The sequence below is a fragment of the Zalophus californianus genome, chromosome 12, assembly GCF_009762305.2.
Source record: "Zalophus californianus isolate mZalCal1 chromosome 12, mZalCal1.pri.v2, whole genome shotgun sequence".
NCBI classification, from domain to species: domain Eukaryota; kingdom Metazoa; phylum Chordata; class Mammalia; order Carnivora; family Otariidae; genus Zalophus; species Zalophus californianus.
This window is the reverse complement of record NC_045606.1, coordinates 76,982,374-76,995,845: the sequence shown is the minus strand read 5'-3', so window position 1 is coordinate 76,995,845 and position 13,472 is coordinate 76,982,374. Positions and strand designations below refer to the sequence as shown.

The following is a 13,472-nucleotide window of genomic DNA, read 5'->3' as shown; positions in this document are numbered from 1 at the left end:
CAGAAATAGAATGGAAATAGTAAATGGAAACAGAATGGCGATATTATACAGAAATAGAATGGAGAACATATGGAAATAGAGTGGAGATAGTATACATAAATAGAATGGAGATATTATATAGAAATAGAATGGAGAGTATTTGGAAATAGAATGGAATATATGTAAATAGAGAGGAGATAGTATGGAAAATAGAATGGAGACAGCCAGAAAAACACAGGTCTTAGTCTAATCTTATCATCATTATCAACTCCATTTGTTACTCTGAGAGGCACTTTCTTTCTGTGAGCTTCATTTTTCTCACTTATAAAAGAAAGATCTTGAACCTACTTGTTTCCAGTTCTACATTCTCATGTTTCTTCATTTCTAAATAATTATAATGAAAAATAGGTTTTATTAGGGATGCTCAAACACATCAAGTCATGGAGATAAGGTTTGCCGCTAAGAGGAGGTGAAATTCCAGTTTCTAGAATGCTTTAAGAATGTTTGTGAAGATTTCTAGAGGTATCGATTAGCACACACTTGCTGGAGGTGCCTCCAGGCAAAGGTGGAGATGGTGGCATTTGGGAACAACGGTATGGCTTGCTTATGGATTACAAACAAACGCAGAGTGGGACATAAGACCAGAAGAGTATGTTGGAACATACTAGGCATGAGAGGGGTGGATTCTATTCAATTTACCGGGTTTAGTATGACAACTACTGAAGGCTATTTAGGAGAGATGCTATAGGAGTTATACATAGATGGCTTTGAATGTGCAGTAGATTGAAGGGGAACTAGTCAGGCTACTGAAAATAGTCTAGGTTAGTGGCAATGAGGACACAACTTTAAGATTGTAAAGATAAACTCTAAAGATTTGGAATATTAATTAGTTATTATCTGGGTTCATTTGGGGGACTTGGGAAAAACCCACTTTATACCAGTCATACAGGCTTGTTCCAAGGTGATACTAACTAAAATTACTTAGTATAATAAAGGACCAAATGTGCATCGTGGTCTCAGAGACAAATCAGAAGGCAGAGCTAGAAAAGGAACAAGTATGTCTCAAGGCACTATATAAACCACAAAGAGGACATCTAGGAATCGGCCAGAAGCCAGGGAAATGGAGAACAGACTGGGAAGCAATATACGAGTTGAGTTGGGTTGAAACAAATGGTTCTGAATAAGGGTTGTGAACAAGGCAAGAATGTTGTGGCCTTTACGCAACATTATAAACATAAATATAGTTAGTACTGCTGAATTGTACACATAAAAATGACGAAGAGGGTGAATTTTATATTTTGTGTTTGTTACCACAATTAAATTTTTTTTAAAAAGGTAACAATCAAAAAGAGAAAAAGAGAAACCTGAAAAATGTTGTGGCCTTTCTAATTTAGAGCTGGCCATATGGATCAGTGACAGGCCTACAGATTTAGTAAGGAGCCAGGCCAGGTGGATTAGGTGGGGGCAAGGTGGAGAGAAAGAGCAAGTAATATCAAATATAGGTTTATAGGTTTAAAACCTATTAATTCAGGATGATGGGGGATAGGGGTTTCCTATTCACAGAAACATAGAGGTCAAGAGGAGTCATTAATTTGGGTATGAAAATTTTGAAAGTAAAACATTTGAGTTTTCATAATTCTTATCACTCCTCTATAAAAGATAGCAAGAAATTGGAGATGCACATCGGGGCTTCAAGAGTGAAATCCAAGCTAGAAATATACCTGATAGGTTATCTGTACAGGTTGAAAATTAACAGTGTACAAAGTCAATACAATCATCAAGGGAAAGTATAAAACAAGACAACTGAAGGCCCAATACACTAAATTTGGCAATGTCTAACTTTAGCCTCAGAGGAAATGTACCCTGAAAGGAGACCACCAGTTATCCATAGAGATCAGAAAATAATCCCATTGTGTCATGGAATTCAAAGTTTCAAGAAAGAGTTGTTGTCTAATAGTGTAAGATGCTTCAGAGAAGAAGGATGTGGATTGAAAATAAATCATTCCATCTGATAGCCAAGGGGGCACTGAAGACAAGTTTTGGTAGAAAAGCCCAAATGAAAAGGAGAAGGGATGGATAGGGGTGGCCAGGAAGTGAATCCAAAGAGAACCAGCCACAGCTTCTCTGAGGGAAACAAGAGAGGGGAGCACACTGGGTTAAGTGGATTGCCAGGTACAAAGAAAGCTTATTGTTATCAGTTATGAGTATGTTTACTGGCAGAAGGCATGGTCCAAAGGAAAGGTCTGAAATAGCGTATTGTAATGAAGAGAGAATAACTCTGGAACCAGTTCTAGAAAACTTGGAAAAGTGTTCAAGAACACAAGAGGAAAGTAAGATTTGGCAAAGAAGAAGCTTTGGGAAACAGCCTTGCAACTGGATGCCCGACCTCCAGTCCATTCTGCAATATGTGTTCTGGAATGTTCTCGACAACATAAATCTATTTATGCCACTTTTTGCTTACCACTCTTCAGGGGTTCCCTGCTGCCTTCAGAATAGGATCCAGGCTCTCTAACATGCCCACATTTCCACATCTAGACCCTGCTGAATTTCCTACCTGATTTCCTTGCCTTTCTGATCTGCTCCCCCCAACACATCACACACACACACACACACACACACACACACACACACACAGAATACCTTGAATCCTCCAAATCTATCATTTAATTTCTTCTTTGCATATGTGGCATTTTCTGCTTGTAATACATTTCTCTTTCCCCACCCTTTCTAACTCCTGCTCATCTTTCAAAATGCTCTATTAAAGTTATGGATTCCCCAGCATTGATTTAACTACTGATCTGTCTTACAATGCCTTTTATTTCTGTGCCACCCGTGCCTCATACAGTGTCTGGCACAAACTGCTCACCAGATAGTCACTGAAGGAATGAAGAAAATGAAAGAATGAACTGAATTAGGAAGACAAAGGGTAAAGATGAAGTGAGAATTTTTTTTTAATTTGGAGAACTCTCAGTAAGATAATTACAAACATTTCAGTTAAAGAGAGTGATGCCATTTCCCAAGAGTAAGAGCACATTTTTGACATTTTCTGTGGCTTTTAGAAAGCAACATTAGCATAACTACTGTATCACATACCCCTCTGGTGGACATTACTTGCGGCATGGTTGTGGTAAGCCATGGACACAATTTTTACTACCACGGCCATCACAGACCTGGGAGTTCCTATGCGCCATACTGATTGAGAAGGGGGAACCACCTTTGCCCTGACAGGACTGCACCCACTGAGGCCCTGGCTTGCCCAGTGGCCACCCTGAGAGTCCAGGTAACACTACGTGGAAGTAGCACGGGACAACTCTAACCAATGGAAGACAGAAGAAAGGAAAAGCCAAGAGATAAATTGCTAGTCCCTCCTGCCCCTTCCCCACAATGCTTGTTCTGAGATGCAGAATTTAATACAGCCTCTCTGGTTATGTCTCTCATAAATGCACCCATTTGTCTTTGCTCTCCTTGTTCCTTTCCCCCCCTACTCTTGCATCCCTGAGATTGCAGCATCTAATGAAGTGTTAGCATGTAAGTGCTTGCCCCAGGTTCTGTCTATAGAAAACCTGGGCTTAACAAGCAATTTTTAGAAATTTTCAAATGTTAAATATATTATGCATTATTGGAGACACAAACTACGTTAAATAGAGCATATTTGTATGAAAACATTCAATTATTTGCATTGGATTATTGTTGTATACCGGGAAGAATAGTTGTAGAGAGTAGTCACTTAAGGAGAATGGAGAGTCCAGAAGAAATGGAGAATGAATAGTCAAGCAACAAAGAACTACTAATTCTCCTTGCAGAGTATCAACAGGAGATAATCAGTAACACATGGCTACGGTGAGTATAAATGTATTCTCCAAATAGTAAAGTTTCCATTAAAGGAACATATACTAAAGATGTATATTAAGCATATTTTCTTCCATTGTGTCTGTTTATCATTTAATGTGGTTCCTATGTTGTGAAATGTTAAAGTGCTAGATTCCAGGAAAACAAATAAATCTACTCAGTGATCTACTTCAGTGAAGACAAATGGAATTGTCTTCAGCTTACACATTAAATTGAAATGATTTTAAGACATGGCAGATTAGTAGCCAAAATTCAAACAACTAAAGTTGTGAGAAAACCCGGAAGAAATGACAAAAGTACAGCTGCTTAGCAAGGTCCTTTGGAAAGTTCAAACGGAAAAAAGAATTAAAATTTGGCCAGAAGAGGGAGAATACTCCCTCACTATGGAAAGTTGGCATATACTAGACCATGATCTCAATCTGTATTGAAAACAGTTTTAGACAATGAACCAAGTCCCAGCTGTAAAGGTGTTAAGGGCATAGTCAGTCACCCACCTTTAAATATCTGCTACTACAGAACACTCTGTTGCTAGGCTGATGAAGTACAAAAGGTCTTCTCTTGGAAAGAACCGCAACCAAAGAGACTGGGGAATAGTTACTGCTCATTCACGAAAGTATGAAAACTATGATTCAAGAAAGACTCTGTGAGTGTATTTTAGTTTCTGAATGTTTATCCCTACAGCATTCATCGAAACTCTTTTCCAAATGTCATCACATGGATTCTTTCATTAAGATTTTGTTTTCCTTTTACAGATTTATAAATCCAAGCCCAACTTATACTTCCTGGAGGAGCAATTAAAGTTTAAATGCATTGCTTTTTAAGCATTTTGTTTATTCTTAGTATTTCTTTAGGTCTGAATATCTGCAGGGGATCAGGATTTTTCCCAGACAAATGTGCACACACATATACACAATATTTTGTGTGAAATGTCTGCGTTTGGTAGTCATCTTATAAATCCAAATACTTCCTGGAGTCCATGAACCTTAGGTCAAAATCAGTTATTTTAAGTAACTTTAAAAATCACTTTAAAATGGATGGATATCAGTAAGGGAAAGCCCTAGAAAAATGAACATTTTGGTTTGTAAATAAAATACCAAAACCTAAAATTTCTAGACAGAAACAATGCTTCTTCTATAAAAGCTAATTTTAGGTCTTGAGGAAAATCTACACAAGCATCTCATCAGTGATTTTTTTTTTATTATGTTATGTTAATCACCATACATTACATCATTAGTTTTTGATGTAGTGTTCCATGATTCATTGTTTGCATATAACACCCAGTGCTCCATGCAGAATGTGCCCTCTTTAATACCCATCACCAGACTGACCCATCCCCCAACCCCTCCCCTTGTTTTTCAGAGTCCATAGTCTCTCATGGCTCATCTCCCCCTCTGATTTCCCCCCTTCATTCTTCACCTCCTGCTATCTTCTTCATCAGTGATTTTTTTAATGAACTTCATAAGGTAGCTCATTTTGAGAATGATCCATATATATTGATCCCAAAGACATTTGTTTTTTTACTTTAACTATCTTACAGAATATTTAATCCTTAAAACTGTATTATTATTTCTTTTTTTTTTTGGAACATGTATTACAAGGAGAACTAAGTTATATCTGGTTTTAACTACCTTCCACATGATTCTTTCTAGTTTCCTTTCTATCTCTAATAAAAACTGGCTCTAAACCAATGGCTGACACAAATTAGTTAAAAATAGAGATACATGACAAATGTTTGGAAATTGACTTTTTATATCCATGGGCTTTTGAATTATAATTGTGAATTTAGAATCTTGTTTATGATTAAAATATTAAGATTATGAATGATTTGGGGGGGAAATCATGTGATTGGCATTTTTTTGGGGGGGTGAAGAAAATTCTAGAGTGAATGTTTTACACAAGCAGCCAATAAGTTTCAGATGGTTTATAAGTAGCAGGAGATCCAAAGCTGAAATGGAATTTTCTGTGACAGCCTACAAATAACAGTTAACATATGCCTGTGTTACAGGCAAAAGCAGGAGTCACGTAAAGTCAAGCAGGGAGTAAGAAGAGCTGTAAGTTAATGAATAAAAAACCTTTTTGTCCAAAATTTTTAGCACCAATTTTTACTCCTTACTTAAAAAGCAAAGCTACCCCAAAAAAAGAAAAAAGAAAAGAGCAAAACCATTTCAACTACTTTTAAAGAAACGGTATTTATTAATATTGGGGAAAAAAAACAAGAAGTGACTTTCCAAGTCACAGTTTATACCCATTAGAAATTTGATGTATTAAAAATGCAAATAAAAATTAATGCTAGTACAAATGAAGAAAAAATACAGATCCTTCAGTGATGTTAGAACATTCAATCACTGACTCGCACTTGCAGTTGGAGTTTCATCTGGAAGTGTTTCTAGTTATATTATCTGCTATTCTTTGTCATGTTTCTTGACATTGTTGATAAACTAAGTCACTCACAAGGTTTAAAATTTTTTTTGTTCTAACCTATTGTATTGTATTTCAATAAATTCTTACAGTTGTGGTTTCCACCAGTTGTTATCAGAGCCTTGAACTTACTTTGATTTCAGCACCAGTGCTGTGGTAGGACCCAGGTGGGTATATCAGGTCATCCTGCTAGCCCTGTGGTCTGCCTACACACCTCTGAGCAGCGCCATGTTTCCTGTGCATTGATGGCAAGCATGCCCACCTTACCTATCTCACAGCCTTATGAGTCTAAAGGAAATACATAAAGGAGTTCTTGAAACAAGATGGTAGTAGTGCTGGAGGTGTTAGAATTTCAACAGGAAATTCTGCTCCAAACAATAACCACAATCCTAGGCTCTACCTAAATTTACTGCATATATAAGATAGTACTTACAGCTTCCTAAATTATCTTGCTATACCTCTTGCTGGAGCACAGAAGTCAGTGGCTTTGCTGCCATGAATTTTTTCATGTGTGTTTTTCTTTTTCCTTTTTCTTTTTCAGGCTGGATTATTTTAAATGTCATCATCTCATTGATAGGCATGAACAGAGTGGTATATTAAAATAGAAATCCTGTGGAGTTTTTTGTGTGTTTTGTGTTTTTTCCAACACTTCACAAAATTAGTAAAGTTAATTAGAATAGTAATATTCATAATAGTATAGTAATATTAATAATTGTAAGTATAGAATAATCAATATTTCCCAAATTCTATAAACAATAAAATGCAGGGTATCAATTCTTTTGAGGGAACATATTATACTATTCCTTTAAATGGTTCAGAAATAAATACGTTGCTTTAGAAATATCTTCACCAATGAAAAATCGATTTAATCAATTATAAAATGGCATTCTGGAATATCTTTGAGTCTGGAATGGTCTGGGCACTCATGCTGACTTCCTTGAGGAAACACTCAATGTTGATCAAATTTTATGAATCTTTGGTTTACGTCCCTGAACTGGAAAACTTCAGATCTCTCAGAATTCTAATACTTTAGAAAGAATTCACATCACTCCCACCAACTCCAAATTGTCTATTTCATTCAGCTGAAAAGAAGTGAAACTCTTAAGAGAGGAGATAAAGGCCAGGCCTTTCTAGAAGTAAATATAAGAAGCTGAAGCTAACACGTGTCTCACTGTCATAAGGTCACTCTCTGGGCCGTTGTATACTCTGGATCCCTTTCAGATCTCATGGAGGTTAATTTTAGTTTTACAGAAAGGACAGAGAGAGGCAGACTGCTATCTTTACAGAAAATGTCAAGGTTAAGCTCGTGACCATCTTACCTTTCCGATTTCCTGTGCATTACCGGAGGGAAGGAAGCACGGTTTGTCCGGGGAGAATCCCTTCTCGCATCTGCTTGTCTGGGTTTCGGGGGGTGTGTTCGGGTCAGCCCCAGGGCCAGCGGCTGTGAGCTTCCTCGACCCTCGGAGTGTCAGGGTCTGGTAGAAGAGACAGATTGCCACCACCAAGCCCACCAAGAAGGGCCGGGGACAAAGTCGCCGACGACAAGGGAACACTGGACGACAGACCATGACCAGTTCAGCTTCACTTGGCCCCTGTCCACGTTGTCAAAAAAGTCATAGCAGCTATTTTTTGTCAGCATGAAAAATACAGATCAGCCTTCTTTATCCACAACTGAAATCAAGATCGCTCCATCCCCGCTGAAGAACTTTCCGAAGGGTTCATGCCAAAGAATCATAGGTCCCGAAAGTGTGAAGCGGTTAATAAGATCCCTTCCATGGATGACAGTGAAAAGTGGCTAGCCTGGGTTAAGAAAAAAAAAAAAAAAAAAAGACATCCAAATAATAATAGTTGTAACTAATAAGCTGAGCGTACCCCAGGCTGCCAGACTGTTGCTTCCGGTAATGCCTTATTTCCACAACATCCTTAAACTCACAGCAAAGACTTCACAGGAGAAAAAGAAAACAACCCCAAAGTCAATCTGGAGCCTGGAAACAGCACTGAAAAGCGCAATAGGCTAAAACCAAAAGTGCCTGTCGCCCCGCGGGATGCAGGCCAACTCGCCTCAGCGCTTCCTCATTTCTTCTCCGGGTTCAGAGCAGTCCTGCTTTCAGCCTTTCGTGTTTCTTCGCTGCTTCCCTTCCTCCAGTTTTAAATTGCCGCTGTCCCGTAAGCGTCCACGGCTTTTAGCATGAAAAGGGAATGCCCGGTGTGAATGGACGTGGTGACTGTTAGGGTTCTGCTTGTACTGGTTTCATTCCGCGTCAAGTTCAAAGTTCTATGTACTTACTCAGTTTTCATCCTTTTAGCCAGAAAAAAAAGTTGTCACGATACCCTAATGGACTGCTGACCAAAAGCCCTCGGAAGGAAACAGCCAGTCGTGTGACTCCAATTCATCTCCCCCGCGCGGACGCCCAGCCGCAGGCACGCCGCGCCCCGCGCGCTGCGGCTCTCCCGGCCCGGAGCTGGGCCCCGGGACCGCGGCCGCACGCGCCGGCGGGCCGGGGCGGGGCTACGGCCTCGCGCGGTCAGCTCCCCCGCAGAGAAATGGTGGGCTTCCCCAGCCTGGGGACCGCGCCTCTCACTGCCCTGGAAATGTGCCTGCCTCCCCGGAGCTGCAGAATTTTAAATACACATTTGATCTTTGGCGCCCAGTGTCATCTCTTTTCCTTAGTACTGCATTGGAAAAACAAATAGCCCTTCGTCAGATGATGACAAAGGTCGAGGATGAGAGGAAAGCAAACTCCGGGCGTGAATTGGAAGGATCTTTACTCGAGGGAATTGTGGTCACCCTTATGGGGGATAAAAGGGTCCCAGGTATTGTCTGGACCGCAGAACTTGAAAGCCTGAGTATGTACCAGGATAACTGAAGTCATCTTTCTGCTTTGGTACCTAACTCCTATCACTTACTGCTCCTTTCTTGGGCTAATGGCTAAGTCTTTCAAAGGCTAGTTGCCTGATACTTTTTGCTCCTATAACAAGTGGATAGTAGCAGGTAATTTTGCTTTGCGGAAAGGGATAAAAAGATACACATCAGGCTTTGCGGAAAGGGATAAAAAGATACACATCAGGCTTTGTCCACAATTCAACTCAACCTAATGCTATACACAACGCCACAAGGACAATTCTGTAGGGAAATTCTGCAAACTCCATCTACTTTTGCTGAGTCAGCCGAGGGACAGCCAAAGAGAAAAGCAATCTGTCCAGTGCCTGTTGCTCACCTCTTCCTGCTCTTGCTTTGCCAACTCTGGATACCCAGGACTGGCTTATTATAATCATAGCAGACATTCTTCAAAAGCTCTGAACCTAAGTAGCTTTTCTAACGCAAACTCTTTCTTGTGGGCTGAGGTTCTTCTGTGAGCCCACACCCCTGAAATGATCCCTTCCGTCTGTCATGCTCCGGTCACTTATATTTTGTGAGACGGAGCGCCCCCTAGGGGTGCCCTGCTATTATAGATCCAGGGAAATGGGCATCTATGGTTCCTTACTTCAAAGAAACTACTTTATAAAACAGATTAATTAAAGCTTTACAGAATAAGTATTCACACTAAAGCTAGATTCTTGCATATATCCCCTATGGTGTGTTTAATATTATTTGACTTATAGATTTAGAGTCCTCAATCCCATGACAAATGAAGAAGTATAAAAAAAATGAAGTGACACTTGACTTTTAGAAGCCAAGAGAGCTTTAAGAGAAATGGCTGAACAATAATGTTGGAAGGTATAGTTTTAGTGGATGCAATGTGATTTGAGAGATACTAGGAATTATGAAATCTTTAAATTGCAAGTGTTCCTGTGTTGATGAAACTGAGTGAGATAAATTCTTTACTAGGAGAAAAGGAATGGACATGCATTTCTATTAAGGCAAAAAGTGTGAAAAACAGAGTTTGAGGAATCTGGAGGGTCATTTTTATATACCATTAAATTGTTGATATAGTGTCTTTGGGCTGGGAAACATGAAAAACAACAGCATAATTTTTTAGCTAGACTTTAAGTAACAGGAATCAGAACGAAAGTGGAAAATTAATGTTCTAGAAATGACACCGGTGGCTTGAAAAACCCAATTCCCTGTTTCAACCACTGAGTCTGAGGGTGTGGGAGAGGATGGCAATAGATAAATAAATAAATATTAGAGTAAACCCAGTCTGGATAGTAGCATGATGCTGCGTCTTAACTGTCTTTAAACAAGTGATCTGTGAAATGAGGATACATATGCCTTCTTTGAAGTGTTGTTGGCATGCCAGATGATATAATGTATGGAAAGCACCTAAGCATTCTGTGTACATGTGTTGGAAGAATGCATGCTGAATGCATGTCTGTTATGTTTTGGATGCTGAGGCTGAGCTCAGTCTGGACTGGTGTCAGACACACAAACAGATAATTATCAAATAATGGACCTCTTGGAACCCAGAAGCCCCCACAGCAAACATGAGCACTTAGTATGTTCTCTTTCCTCTATTCTGTGAGATGGAGGTTGGCGGCAGATGCTGGTTTGGGAGAATGAGAGCAAGAGTGGGATGAGCGTGAGCAGTAGGTGGAGACAACAAGTAGTGGGTATTCATGGCCCAGTTGTGATGGAAGGCTAAGTAGGAGCATGTGTTAGAGTCCGAAGGCGTCAGAACAGGGAACAATGAGACAGAGTAAGCTGCTTCAGCAAGGGGAGTGGGAGGGTGACATGCTGTAAGACTACGCATCTATGGGTTCTGGCAGTGTTTCAGACTGTTCTTGTGCATGTGATTTCATAAAGTACCCCTTCTACTTGATCATTTCAGTATTCAAGGGTCTGTATTTAAGCAGCATCAACCTGGGACAATAGAGTGACAGACCTTTTAGAGTTCTGTCATTTCAAGGGTGGACAAAACAGAACAATCTTCCTCCTTAAGCCTCTCCAACACAAAATATACTCTTCCATCACATATATGTTCCATTTTGGGATTTTGGTATGGAGTATGGGGTGAAAGGAGAGGGTGAATTTAGTGATTGTTGAAGCAGGTATTTTTAAAATGTATTTTATTTTTCAAACTAGACTCAAGTTTCTAGATGAATCAACAGTCCAGATAGACCAAATCCTGTAAACTAGATGCTTTTCATTTTAAATTGTCCACTAGACCAGCATTTCTGAGCATGCAGATCACCTGGAGATTCCATAGGACAACACTTGGTGCTGCCTTTTTAAAATGGGACATATGTCTCTAGCTCTCCATAATTCTCAACTGGTTGCTTTATTTTTCACAATTTTCTTTCTGTATAAGCACTTTGAATTTGCTTGCACTAGAACGAAGATGACTTTTATATTCTTTACTGTAGTCTAGTGACTAGTGTACTTGTGTCTTTTTACAGTATAAACTGCTTTGTAACAGAAACTATTTTACTCATCACCATATCCTTACAGCATCTAGTAGTGTCTCCTGGCAAGTGATTTAAAAATTCCTATTTGTGGAGGTTTATACATAATAGATTTAAATATTTTCCATACTATTTCCATTTTTCCCACAGGAAATATTTCACATCTTGGTAACATGAAACACAGCAGGGGCAATTTTGTCCCCCAGGAGACATGTGGCAAAGTCTAAAGACATTTTTAGTTGTCACAACTTGCAGGCCCAGGGGGATGCTCCTGATATCTCGTATGTAGATGCCAGTGATGCTGCTAAACATCCCACAAGGCACAGGGCAGCCCTCCACAACCAAGCATCATCCGGTACGAAATGTCAAAGCACTGAGGTTGGAAATCAAAGAATAGTTACCGCATAATTTTTATATGTGGCTACTTGATTGTCTGTTACTTAAGTTAGAATAGTGTGTACCTGTGCAGCTTGTGGTAATGACATTGGGATTTTAACCACTTCCCGAATGTGTAATTATACCACTCCTTCAAATAAATGCAACTTTGCCCATATAATTCCCTTTGAGCCTCCCAGATTTGCTTTTAAGATTTGCATCCTCTAAAATATATATGGAGATATATGTATACACACACACACACATATATATCCATATTAATGTGCACATTCTAAAAGAAGGAAGGAAGGAAGGAAGGAAGGAAGGAAGGGAGGGAGGAAGGGAGGAAGGAAGGGAGGAAGGGAGGGGAAGGGAGGGAAGGAGGGAAGGAAGGGGAGAAAGAGAGAGAGAGAAAGAAGAAAGAAAGAAAGAAAGAAAGAAAGAAAGAAAGAAAGAAAGAAAGAGAAAGGAAGAAAAAGAAAGAAAAGAAAGAATCACTTCATTCAGTGAGCACAAGGTGGCTGGCAAACATTTAATCCAATGAATTACACTATTTGTTTTACTTTTTTTAGGGCACAAATTTATACCTTGGCGTGGAGCCAGAATTCCTGTTTTTATCTATCATTCTATAAAATATGAACAAATTTAGCTTTCATTTGTTATAACATAGTCTCAAATTATGTTCTTTAACTAAATTAGAAATCTCATTATCTTCTCTGTAAACCTGCAATATAATATTCCATGGAAACCATAATACATTCAAAAAATTGTTGCAAGATAGTCACATAATTTGGTTTCTTTTTTTAAATGTAATTACAATTCAACCATCCATTCTTATTTTCAGAAAGTGAAAGGTAGTTTGAAATTTTTACAGCATCAAATTTACTACCTAAAAGACTGATGTTGTTTAATGGGGGATGGAAGGGAGGTAGGTTTTACCTTATCACTCCAAGGAAGGCTGGTAATCATCGAGCTAATCTGGGGTAAAGACACATTCATTGATACAGTATGGCTCTTTGGTCACATATATACCACTTAAATTCAAAAGATTACTCCTGTATCTAAACCGTATGATCTCTAATATATAAGCTTATTTTTTTGTTTGTTTGTTTTCAACAGATAACTGGACTCTTCTTCAAACATTTATAAATGGTAAGACTGGTAAGGTAAAAACATCTTTTGGCACATTTGCGAAACCCATTCAAGAAAACAGTCATTTGGTCATATTAAAGATAAATATGTAAGTGCTTCAAGGATATGACCATAAATTTTTAAAAGTTCTAATGAGGAATACTGGGGAGAGGTTATACCAAAACTTTCTGCTAGCTAGATATTATGATATTAGCAAAATTAGTAAAATATTAGCAAAATTCTAAACAACTAACCCATTTTTATATTCAGGGTTATTCAGAAATATTTCTGGCTGGCCTCCTGTATTACGTTTAACCTAGGCAGCTTTTTAAAGTAACTTAGTACCTGTACAATTGTTCTTATTTTAATGTATTAGC

The 13,472-nt window shown here is 38.9% G+C and overlaps 1 protein-coding gene across 5 annotated transcripts in view; it reads right to left on the bottom strand.

Moving 5' to 3' along the window:
• CPED1 (cadherin like and PC-esterase domain containing 1) overlaps positions 1 to 8,704 on the bottom strand; it is a 269,698-nt gene extending 260,994 nt beyond the window's left edge. For 4 of the 5 annotated variants that reach the window (XR_003516534.2, XR_003516535.2, XM_027574292.2 and 1 more), the window contains exon 1: positions 7,566 to 8,704. Coding sequence is in view for 2 of the 5 variants with exons in the window: in XM_027574292.2 (XP_027430093.2) it covers positions 7,566 to 7,814 (249 nt within the window). In the remaining 3 variants the exon portion in view is untranslated. The remainder of the gene's footprint in view (positions 1 to 7,565) is intronic. The other variant, XM_027574294.2, reaches the window with a different exon arrangement.
• Between the last annotated feature and the right edge of the window lie 4,768 nt (positions 8,705 to 13,472).